Here is a 13056-nt window from a genome sequence, read left to right as displayed (position 1 = left end):
AAAAACCTAGAGGACACAGTGAGAAGGATTTAATATACATCTAAGTGGAGTCCCTAACGAACGAGCGAGAGAAAATGAGGCAGAAAAAATAAAAGAGATAATGGCCAGGAAATTTCTAGAAGCTCAGCAGAGATCCCAACCCTGACTGTAATAAAAAGAAATTCCCGCCCTAACCAGTTTGGCTCAGTGGACAGAGCCTGTGGACTGAAGGATCCCAGGTTCGATTCTGGTCAAAGGCATGTACCTTGGTTGCGGGCACATCCCCAGTAGGGGGCGTGCAGGAGGCAGCTGATTGATGTTTCTCATCAATGTTTCTAACTCTCTATCCCTCTCCCTTCCTCTCTGTAAAAAAAATCAATAAAATATATTTAAAAAAAGAAATTCCCATTTAGATATACTGTAAATAAAACTTTAGAAAACTACAAATAAACATTAACAGCTTATTTAAAACTGAGCAACAGTTAAACTTGCAAAAATGAAGAATATGGTGGAATAATATTTTCAATGATATGCAGGGGGAAAAATAACTGCCAATCCACATAGGAGCAAGTCACAAAAGAATACATGTAGTGTAATTCCATTTCTATTCAATACAACAACAGGCAAAACCTGTTAAGAATAGAAAACAAATGATTATTATAGAAGTTAGAATAATGGTAATGGGAGGTGCCGGGGTTCTTGTCCCAGCATCAAGAAGGGTTCAGGAATCTGGAGAAGGCTGTGTGTACATTAATAAATAGGAGTCCAGAGACGAAGCATAATTTTGAAAGGCATTTGAGGGTCAGAGGAGCTTAGCTAAAGGAGCTAAGCTCTAAGGTCTAAGTCTAAGGTCTGTTCTCTAAGGTCTTAAAAGTCTCCTCGTCCCAGGACCCCATGCTTTTTATTAACACAACTTGTCCTGAGGCGAGGCAGAGATATACATATCAATGGGTCAGGGTTTCCTACAGAGTCCATTGTCAGAATGGGGGAATTAGCCTACGGCTGTTCAGGTGTTTGGCCAGTAGGAGGCAATAACATGTAGATTAAGAAGCCCTTAAGCTGTCTGGCAGCCAAGAAATCAATTTAATGTACCCTATTCAGGTTTGGGGAAATGCCTTCAGCCATTCCCAGATGCAGCCCTGCTGTCATGCTGGAACTGGTCTCCGGCAGGAGGGAGAGAATTCAATTGGGGTGGAGAACATAAAGATTTCTGGGAATGCTGGCAATGTCTACATCTTGCCATAAATAAAATATTTCCTTAACCCGGCTGGTGTGGATCAGTTGTTACCTGGGCTTCATCCCCAACACTGAGAGGTTGAGGACTGACTCCAGGTCAGGGCACTTACTCTGGCTGTGGGCTCAATCCCCAGTAGGGGGTGTGCAGGAGGCAGCTGATCAAAGTTTGTCCCTCTCCTTGACTCTCTCAAATCAATAAAAACATACTTAAAAAAAGATAAAATCATATAAATATTAGAGTTAAAAGGGATTCTCATAACTGCTAGTCTTGCCACAGGAATCTTCTTTTTAAATCCTCACAGGAAAATATGGTTGCCTCCTGCATGTGCCCGGACCAGGGTCGGGGAGCGAACCAGCAACCAAGGTACTTGCCCTTGACTGGTGAACAAACCTAAGACCCTTCTGTCTAAGGGCCGATGCTCTAACCACTAAGCAACCAACCAGGCCAGGAATCTTTTTTATAAACTTCTGAACTCTACTTGCCATGTAGTATGTTTCCAGTTAAATAAGTAAATAAATATATTCATATATATCAATGAAACTTGCTCAATAAGAGACAACTAGTATACACAGATTTAGTATATTTTTAGTCAAAAGCAATTTGATGTTTTAGTCTCATCTTTGTAAGAAAAAATACAGTTTCTATTAGGCATTTTTGAAAAATGAAAATAAATTACAAGTACTTTTCCCTTATCTAGTACACCCCAAGGATCAAGAGACCCTTGAATGATCCAGTTAGTCCAACTTCCTAATTTCACATATTATTAAGGTATGTGAATAAAGTAACCTGCTAAGTAGAAACAATTTAAATCAAATGAAACACAACCTCAAGTGGGCTATTCCCACCAGTGATTATAATAAGAAATGCTTCACACTATACACATTATAATTTTAAGTCTTTTTTTATTTAGAGATTTTTCTGGTAAGGAGATATACCATAGGAAAGCAATTTCACTGGCAGTGAGGTATGTATATACTCTACCAAAATACTCCTTATTTAATGTTTTAAACTTTATTTACATACAAAGAAAAGTATCAATGCATATCCTTGTTTCAACTATAGTATTAGCCATACTACGTGAAATAAAATGAAATGGTGCTTGCATATAAAAACTGTCATTTGTAAAGGAATCTGACTTCAGATTAAAAGAACTAATTTGTTTTTGGAAAAGTTGAAAGGAAGAATCACAATTTCATGACCAAGACATCTGCACCATATTTTCCATTCCTCACAGCACATTTATTTCAGTAATTCCGTTATGTCGGTTCTTAGCATAGCATAGTGTTACACGATTTTCGTACATATAATCACATCCAAAACAAGTTCTAAAATTTAAATTGTAAACATTCTCATCATATGTAGAAATATTTCAATTGGTATATTAAGTTTTGCTACTGATCAATTTTGGAAGAGAATATAAATGAGAAAGCCTATTCTAAATTGTGTAGTGAGCATCATTTATTAATTACATTTCTACAATGTTAAATAAAGAGGCAAACCTGTCCTGTAAGCATGTCAAATTTTAGGTAAAACATTAAAAAGAAACAAATCTGTTAACAAAAGGATGCCTTGCAATAAAGAACATTAGATTTTAAAATCTATTATGATACAAAAAATGTAAAGGGTAAATAGCATCTTTGTTGACAAAGTAGGAGGTAGCATGGATGCACCACTTTATTGTCTGAGAAATGCAACTGGAGTAAAGAATATTTCCTTACCACAAATAATTTCCAGGACTATGTACATATTTCTTTTAGAAATACTTGTTTAAACAAATCTCCCTCCACTTTTTAGTATAAAAAAAACCATTCCATGTGATTTTAAAAAAACACTTACACATTTAGATAGAATAGTACTCTGCCCTATATGAGTGAACAGTCTCAATCTATGAAGTACATGATATTTAATGCCCTAAGTTGAGTAAATTTAGTTAGCGGTTCCAGGTATTATACAAAACACTACATACAAACAAAATATAATATCTTATTTTTCAATGCAAGTCTTGTGGGGAATAAACAGAACCTTGATTCTGGTAACACTGCAGAAAACATAACTTTCCAATAAGTCTGTCTTTAAATATCCATGTGCAACAGTTTATTAATGACTGCTTACATGTACTGATCTTTTACTGAATGAACACAGTTAACTGACAAAATCCAGTAAACGTTGAAAACACATCTTCTGTCCTATATAAAATATATAGACCACTTACTGTTTGAAGCAGTCTATTTGTTCTGATGTCACCATAATTCACTTTTCCCCTTTTTCCTGCTTTAGTATTTATAAATGGATAATTTAATGTGGCTTAAAAAAAAGACAAAAAATTTCAAATTTACACCCAATTCATATTTGCTATTTAAAAGGTTTCCTTGTTCTATGAAGCTGCTTCTGCCATTAGTAGAGAAAATGAAGTTTCTGTAATGGAAGCAGGCTTTTTAAACAGTGACGTGACTTCCACCATGCCAGCTCCAGTCCGGGGAAGGTTAGCGTTTACAATGTGTCGTTGTAAGTGCTTAATCCAGTCTTCCTGAACAGACAATGGTCCACGAAAGACTAGGCCACAAAACCTACAGAAGAAGTTAATGACAGTTGTCTTAACCTGACCAATTCCCTTTATTTAAAACCAATTCCTAAAAAATCAATACACATAAGAAATAAACTTTACCATATATTGGAGAGAGTTCTTGACAATCGTTTCTGAATACATATAAAGTCAAAATGACTTAATACAATATCAAAGATGCCAATTCATGTATTGAACAGCTATAATAACTCCAATAATATTTATATAAATGGGAACATCATTAGGATAAAATTAAAGGTCTTAACACCTATATTTAAAACAACTATATTTCCAAAATGTATCTTCTTTTTAAAAGACCCTTACGCAATTCAGAATTCCTTAAACTGCATAACGGTGAGTATGGAAGGGAGATATGAATAACTGTATAGCTATACTTAGAAGTATATGTTCCCAATAAGCAGAAACTAAATGTGTCCCAAAACTAAAGACAATTTTTAAAAAATCAAATCAAATCAAATCAAATCAAACCAAAGCAAATAAATAAAACAACAAAAAAGCTACTTTTATAATTCACCATATCACAGAGCTTCTTGGCTAATATAAAAAAGTTGATCTGTTAGTTATTGAAGTACTACAGCATTTATGAACTGAGTTAAGATTTTAAGCTTGTCTCCAAAAGTTCATTTATAATTTACTTGTGGAGAATGTACCTCTGCTACAAATTAAAAACCCCGAATAAAAGAGTTAATATACCTCAATCCAAAATCTGAACTAAGCAGATTTGGCAATATAAGCATGTACCTGCATCTGAGAATGTAAACCTCGTCAGCACCATGAGGTAATGTTAGCATTTTCTTCTTGCTTCCAGATCTTGACCTTGATTTCTTTTGCTTACAATCTAAGACTAAAAAAGGAAAGAAGAGAAAGACATTTTTTATATATTCCCAAATATACATAAATATACACATACAGATATACTTGTATTTCTAGAGGTCAGACCATCTAAATCAAGTTAGAAATGTCTGCATTTCTTTGTATTCCCTAAAGCAGTGGTTCTCAACCTTCTGGCCCTTTAAATACAGTTCCTCATGTTGTGACCCAACCATAAAATTATTTTTGTTGCTACTTCATAACTGTAATGTTGCTACTGTTATGAATCATAATGTAAATATCTGATGTGCAGGATGGTCTTAGGTCGTGACCCCTGTGAAAGGGTCGTTCGACTGCCAAAGGGGTCACGACCCACAGATTGAGAACCGCTGCCCTAAAGCATGCACTAATTTGCAGCTGTTTCTCTAATAGCAGTAACATTATCTACATACATTCTTCCTGTACTGTTTTTTAAAATAATGCTTTACTATACCAAAATGAGAAAATGTAACTAAATAACTTGAAGTTACTATGTTGGTCAATTTTTACAATAATGGTATTTCTCTGATGATCATACATCCATTTTAACATCTGGTTAAATCTTCCTTACTTCCAGGAAAATTATAACTTTTTATTTAAGTTTGTACTACTTCATTAAGATCTTACAAGCTTTAAAAACTTAGTAAGGGAACATCAACAATGTAATATAAGTTTCAATGAAAATTTTAGAGTAATTCACTTTGAATTCTATTATAATAAATAGTGCTCAAAATTGTATGATGACCCTACGTTGAAAGGGTAAAAAAATAAAAAAAAAAAAAAAAAAAAAAAAAAAAAAAAAAAAAAAAAAAAAAAAAAAAAAAAAAAAAAAAAAAAAAAAAAAAAAAAAAAAAAAAAAAAAAAAAAAAAAAAAAAAAAAAGCTTGTCATTTTTAAGTAAGTTTGCAAATGGACCAGAAGTTTAATGCTAGCTATTCCTTACATGCTTTCATTTTATGTTTTCTTCCATAGCTACTTAAAAATGTAATTAAAAGGAAAAAAACAAGATTTTTATATTAAAGCGGATCAAAATTTTAGTGCTAATTGTTCTTGAAAAATTTTTATTGCTTTTCCTTCAATCAGTTATTCCACAAAATCTAATTTAATAAAGGAAAAAGGTATTTTTAGAGGTAGGAATAGACAGGAAATAATATTTTATTGGTCTTTGAATACAACTACAGACAAAGGGATGAGAGTACTACAGGATCTGCTGGTCAATTAGCAGGAAGAGAAGGTAAGAAAGTTATATTTAGGGATCCAAGGGGGAGGGAAACAAATGTAACAGAAGTGTTACACAAATGGCTTTTCTTCTCTTAACCTACCATGTGAAATCCCCTGGAAAAATTCTAGGTAAGAAAGAATAAGAACTGGCTATTCAATTATTCCGTAAAATGAGTTGTTCAAAGTCCAGATTCCAAAAGAACAGACACTATTATTACAAAACCAGTAAACACACAATTCCTTACAGTAGTCAAGTGGCCAGTGCTAAGGAAAATGTCATAGAAAATTAGAAACCACAAGAAGCCTAAATCTCATTCAAGCCACTGGTTTATGCTTCCTGTCATCTGCCTCTTTAAAAGTAAAATCTAGAGCCCACAGTCTCTCTCTGCTTATCCTCAGAAGAAGAATCTCTTAAGTAAAGAATTACATACAGGAAGTCAAGCAAGTATTAAAGAATGGCTAATTCAAAGCTTCAACAAAAACCTGGAATAGAAAAATCGTAAGGTTCTCATTACTTATCTCAGTCAAGAGCCTGGCACATAATATGAACTCAACAAATACTTCTGAAGTAAAAAATAAAAGAAAACCCAGTAATTTAACCTCTGACATTTAGAGCATATAAATGGAAATTTGTTCTATCAGCATGTAATGTAGGTAACATTCATGTAGAACACCTCTGCATCATTTAAGTGAATATGTTGCTAATGTCACACTTAAATTCTTCACTGATCAGTCTAGCTTATGTATAGAAGCTAGGTTCTTCACAACTAGTAGGGAGAGTGAGGTATTATGTACTTTGTAATCAGCACCTTCTTTTTCCTAGTTGCACTGGTGAGCAATTTGAATTTAAATGAATTTTAAAGCAATGGATACACTAGAAGTAAAGATTTTAGGACACTCAAAAGCTAGATGTCAGCTACTCTTCCCCTATTTGTTAGGTAAACCACACACAATCCCTGTCTCTGTTACATAGAACAGAGCAGGTATTTGGTATATCATGAGATTACAGATAGAATCTTACTTTGATGAGCTTGCTGGTTGTCAAAATTGCCACTGTATTCAAATTCCCTTTAAAATGTAAATAAATTACTGTAGGATAGAAATAGAATACATTATAGCAATCCTTTAAAAAATTGTTCACAGAATGGTAATGCTAGGTATGTAAAACAAATTGAGGGAGAAGGGCACAGGGCGATGAGAAAGTATGCAAAATAATGTTTTATCAGTTACAAAGTATTCAAGTTACATTCGGATGCTGTGATACTTTTAAAATGGAACTGGATAGGTTTACTCTGAAGTATAAAAATGTTTCTTGACTTTAACAGAGGAAAAAAGAATATTTCTGACTTTTGATGTTATATAAACTCTAAAAACCCTGAATTTTAGGCTGTTTATAAATGATCAGCTCTAAAACTTCAATGAGCATACCACAGGTTTTGTAGTAATTAATATCTGAAGGTGTTGTGACTTTGGAAAGCAGGACAACTCTACCCGTATACGATTATCTCCAGTATCGAGTTCCAAGTAAGTTTAGAGAATCACATACACTCAGAATTCTTGGAAACTTGTCTGTAAAGTAAAGATATTAAAAACCTGGGACCTCTGGTAATTATACTTAAATATTTCAGTGTCTTAATATCTCCACTATCATTTTTAAATGTCTTACCCCTTGAAATGTCATTTAGAAAGTAAAACATAAATACATTTTGCAAGAACAATTTTTTGTAATACCAATATTCAACCTTTACCCTTGCAATACTGCCTAAAACCATTTAGAAAAATCTGTAAAAAATTTGAGTATTTAACATATTATTAATATGAACACAAAGGGAACAACCATGTTATTCTCTATATGAAAAAGATTGATTTACACAGTATGTTCCATTAAATGAAAAAGATATGTACCAATATGTCTAGAACACAAATGTTCTAATTTAATAGATTTTTATTATCTCTAGAGCGAAAAGCAGTTTCATTCTGGACTGTGTACCAGGAGTCACTAGAGCATTTTTAAAAAAGAACATCACTAACACTAGTTTTAGTATAACAGGGCTCATCAATATTTGTGATAAATAGCCAAAGGTTTAACAAAGTTGTGTACATTAACAATCTGCCAAATAGATAACTTTATACAAAGCCTTTATTTGCACTTGTTAGTGTCAAACTCCCCCCACCCCCCGCCACATATACATGCCATTTTCCTCTTGAAGAATTTTAAATCTAACATTGTTTTTGTACTTGAAATTTACAAAAAATACTAGATTGGTTTTAGAAAATCTTAATTTTCTTTTCCATGAGTATAACTGCTTCTTTAGAAAGGAACAAACTCAGTCACTCTAACATTCCTAAGGTTACTATTCAGGATGGCAGAAAATGTCTAAGTGATCAATTTTAACCAGAAGACTGTAAAAAAATAAAATTAAAATTAAAATAAAATAATGCAGCCTGGCTGATATAGGTCAGTGGTTGAGCGTTGACCTATGAACCAGGAGGTCATGGTTTGATCCCTGGTCAGGGCACATGCCCAGGTTATTGGCTTGATTCTCAGTAGAGGGCATGCAGGAGGCAGCCAATCAATGATTCTTTCTCATCATTAATGTTTCTATATATCTTCCTCTCTGAAATCAATATATATATATTTATATATATATTGCAGTTACCTCCTGATTTATAAAGGATTTAAACTGCTACTGGAAATATTTTACTTGTAAGAAGAATGAATTGAGCTGTACAGTCATATACAAAAAGTTTTAGGATATACCTTGTGGTAAATAGCTATTTTGATCAATAAGAATGAGAGGGAAATACAACAGACTTATAAACCCTCAAAAAAACACTATACTGCTATGCTACAAAATACAACATATGTGTCTAAAGCATTAAACTGGATCAGTGAAAAGCAAACCAATAAATAATACAGATACAAATTCAAGGCTGTTTTCTGAGATATTATTTTAGTTTTATACACAGAAGAAAAAGAATTTACTTTGGGCTTTTTTTACATTATTAAATAAGCCCTTTTGCCCTTTCCACCTTTCTGCCCATTATGTACAACTAGAGGCCTGGTGCACAAAATTTGCTCACTCAGGGGGTGGAGTGGGTCCCTCAGCCCGGCCTGCGCCCTCTCGCAGTCAGGCAGTCGGACATCCTTAGCGCTGCCGTGGAGGAGGGAGGGGCTCCTGCCACCACTGCTGTGCTTGCCAGCCAGGAGCTCAGCTTCTGGCTGAGTGGCGCTCCCCTGTGGGAGTGCACTGACCACCAGGGGGAAGCTCCTGCTTTAAGCGTCTGCCCCCTGGTGGTCAGTGCGCATCATAGTGACCTGTTGTTCCACCGTCAGGCCAAAACCAGCTCTCCAACATCCCCCAAGGGGTCCCGGATTGCGAGAGGGCACAGGCCAGGCTGAGGGACCCTACCAGTGCACAATCGGGGTCAGGGAGGGACATGGGAGGGACCGCAGGAGGGCTCTAGGGCAGTGGTTGGCAAACTGCGGCCCCCTGAGTATGGCTCTTCCACAAAATACCACATGCGGGCACGCACGTACAGTGCAATTGAAACTTCATGGCCACACTCAAGGGGCCAAAGAGCCGCATGTGGCTCGCGAGCCACAGTTTGCCGACCACTGCTCTAGGGCATGTCCGGCCCGTCTCACTCAGTCCCGATTGGCTGAACCCCAACAGCAAGCTAACCTACTGGTCAGAGCGTCTGCCCCCTGGTAGTTAGTGCATGTCAGAGCGACTGGTTGACTGTCTGCCCCCTGGTGGTCAGTCCAAGTCATAGCGAGCGGTTGAGCGGCCTTAGCATATCATTAGCACGTTATGCTTTGATTGGTTGAACGGTCGACCGGACTCTTAGAATATTAGGCTTTTATTATATAGGATAACTGTTTCAATAAATTTCATTTTCTTTTTAATTCACTACACAAATGACCTCAAAGAATGAGGATTCATTTTTTAAAAACATCTGTTGTAAAAAAGTACATCATAACTAAATTAATATTCACCACCGAATATTCTTACTTGCAATCATCCTCCCCTGTCCACTTAGTTAAAAGCTCCCATTTCATCTGTTTTGTTCCTAACTGTTGGCATCTCTGGGGTAAAGTGAAACTTAATATAACGGTCAGATTACATATATCTAAAATATGAGACATAAAGTAGCCCTAGTTGAGAGAAGAAAATTTCTTCTTCATCTAATCAGCCTATATAAGCTGGGCAGGAAACAGCAGCTATGAATAGTAGTTTTTGAACACAGGGTGCTACATTTTCACTTTGCACTGGATCTGGCAAATTATGTAGGGAAAAAGTAGGGATAAAAATGACATAGATAGGTAAGCCATCATTCCACCACCATTAATAACCTGCTGGTGGAGGTGGTAGTGGCAGTGGTGAGGAGGAAAGAGGATGTATAGCCCCAAGGGGTACACGGTGTGATATGGACAAATAAACAAATCTACTTGGTGCCATTAATTATTCAAGGTGCATAAGTGCCAAATATACAAAAGACTGTGCAAATAGCATTTTCTTTCTCTCAGCCTCAACTGAAAAAGAAGCATGGGAAAAAAAGAAGCACGGATTTGGGAGGGCGGGGTTTAAGAAACATGTGAGTTTGTGTAACATAAGGATGGGGGTAGGAAAAGCCATTTGTTGAAAAGATAAATTCTTATTTCTTCAGTATATGCTTTTGTCTTTGCATAAAGTGCCTAAAAGATACATTTTGTGGGGTACGGCACATAGGGTCCTACACTTCGTTTAATGCTCTATTGTCACAGACTTGAAATTCTTAATTTTTGAACACAGGGTGCTACATTTTCACTTTTCACTGGATCTGGCAAATTATGTAGACAATTTTGGATACTGTGTATCCACCAACCTAAGTGAGAAAGGCAGCCAGCCCTTAGTTCCACTTCTTTTCTCGTTTTGTTGTTTTTGTTAACTATAGCAATGTATTTATTGGAAATGAACTAGACATTACATATACCTGATGAAGATGTAATAATGCATGAAGCATAACTGATGCAACATTTACAAAGTCACAAAAGAAAAGGAAATTCGTTTTCAAAAGAAATATTGTATCCAAGACACCTCAATCTCTGAACACCATAAACAACTTGTGATGTTGCCTCTGAACAAGCAGAATAAAACTTACTTTAAACTGATCAACAGAAAAGTTTCTTTGCCCAACTTGAAGATTCCTTGGCTAGCACCTGTATGTCACACATATCAGGTAATTTTCATCACCAGAGATTAACCAGATGATATTTTTCATATTCCTCATAGGGGAAAAAAATGTCTCCTACAAATAGAGATGTTTGAGGAAAATCGAAGCAACAAATCAGTTGGTGGCACCAACTGAAGGGGTACTAGAATCAGCATTTTATAGAGGAAAACCAACAACTATTAAGAACAACTGTTAAATTCCACACTGTAGTCCATTAAAATTGTAAAAGACTTCCCTACTACCAATATCAATTCTTTATTTCTAGCTATATACTGCCATAATCAAACCAGTCATATTCCCAAAATGTACATAGTAAGCAGTTTATCTGGTTTATTGTTATGAAAAGCAATGTTCCCTTCCAATCATAATTAGGCATATATATAGATACACAATTAGTAACCTCAGAAGTATATTTTCGCCATTATTTTACCTTGACATTGTCCAAAAATTTTTCAATACCCTAATTTTCTTTCATTGATTTTTAGAGTTTGCATTCTCAATAACTAAATAAAATAAAATAAAATCACTAACCTAGAATCAAAGAGCAATCATGGTAAAGTAAATTAGATCCTGAATGGTTTAACATTTTACCTGGAATGGAATGAAATACAAAATATTTGAAAAGCAGAATTCCTTTGCCTTAACTATGAGGTTTATGGCTTAACAATATTAGTCTAGAAAAAACAGATAGCTTGAGGTTGTCCTATAACAAGGGTGGGCATCCTTTTTGTGAGTGCATGCCAAAACCAGCAAAATCTCTGACTCAAAATTCTTCTGTGTGCCAACCCTAATTTTTTTGAGAACATGTTACGCCTACTTGACTCTTAAGGTTTCGAGCGACAAAAACACAGTATATGATGATGAAAAATACATTTATTTTTTAATGTATACATGTACACTGATAGTCCGACAGAAAACTTTATGACTCCGTTTGATATTATCAGTGGGACTTTTGCTGCTGCATCACTGATGACAGAGATTTTACATCAGGTTTATATTTCGTGACCTTCAGAGATATGCACGAGCTACTACTTTCATCCGTCAGGCTACTCCATTTACGAGACTTAACAAAATTCATCACTGAGAACAAAGATTCACAAGCGTATGTGGATGAAACCAAAACACTGGTCGGATCTAGGAAGGCAGGGAGAGTTAAGGCAGAGGCATAGAAATTGCTCTTCCCCTCTCTCGTCAATCCATGTCTATGGTCTTTAAGATAACTTGTTATGTAAAATTATTTATTTATCTAAGATGCACCTACACTGAACTTATCTGAAAAATAAAAAAGTCGATATTAAGAAAAAAATTGTAAATGGAAGATTATAAGAGAGGGTTTCGCGTGCCAGCAAAAGTTATTGGCGTGCCATGTTTGGCACGTGTGCCAGGGGTTACCCACCCCTGTCCTATAAAGTAAGAGGTTGTAATAAGGGTAGCAACAGCCTCATATGCTTGGTTCAGAGAAAATTAAAGCAAATGAAGGCAAACCTTTATTTAAACTAGGGTCTCCCAGGGAGAAGAAAAAGTACATTCAATTTGTAGAAGCTTCTGTTAATTCAAAGTAGAGGGAATGACAAGTAAAAGAATATTTTGAGTAAGTATTTTTAAGATGTGAAGGGAAAAGTTAAACATAAATATGATACTTTATTTATCCTACATTTTTATAAACAGAGAATTGGAGGTAGACTAGTTTTTCTAGCTTGCCAGAAGCCAAAAGCTAACCATACCCAAGCTACAAGTTGCTTAACTGGTCAGGATAATAAACGTATTACTTCTATGGTGACAAGTAAGAAAAAATATTTAAAAATTCTCAAGGTGGGTTGGACTTGCATGGTGTTTTATTGAGCACTTATCAATATCAAACATTTTTCTAAGACACATCTAAAATTGCCATAAATATTAAATACATAATGACAAATCTGCTTTAAATCACTTTTGTTTAGAATTACCTGAATATGTTAGGCAGGGTAAAT

At 35.2% G+C, this 13056-nt stretch overlaps 1 protein-coding gene across 8 annotated transcripts in view; it reads right to left on the bottom strand.

The window, feature by feature from the left end:
* Nucleotides 1–2101: 2101 nt before the first annotated feature.
* Nucleotides 2102–13056, bottom strand: part of ZNF644 (zinc finger protein 644) — a 111538-nt gene continuing 100583 nt past the window's right edge. For 5 of the 8 annotated variants that reach the window (XM_014542617.1, XM_014542622.1, XM_014542599.1 and 2 more), the window contains 2 exons: nucleotides 4542–4644; nucleotides 2102–3783 (listed from right to left, as the gene is read on the bottom strand). In XM_014542617.1, coding sequence (XP_014398103.1) covers nucleotides 3591–3783; nucleotides 4542–4644 — 296 coding nt within the window. In that variant the 3' untranslated portion in view covers nucleotides 2102–3590. Of the gene's footprint in view, nucleotides 3784–4541; nucleotides 4645–9932; nucleotides 11073–11617; nucleotides 11678–13056 lie in introns of those variants that run through there. The other 3 variants (XR_001362791.1, XR_001362793.1, XR_001362792.1) reach the window with 2 other exon arrangements.

This window comes from Myotis brandtii, unplaced genomic scaffold (genome assembly GCF_000412655.1).
Source record: "Myotis brandtii unplaced genomic scaffold, ASM41265v1 scaffold1083, whole genome shotgun sequence".
NCBI lineage: Eukaryota > Metazoa > Chordata > Mammalia > Chiroptera > Vespertilionidae > Myotis > Myotis brandtii.
Note: the sequence above shows the minus strand (reverse complement) of the source record. Positions and strands in the feature narration are given on the sequence as shown.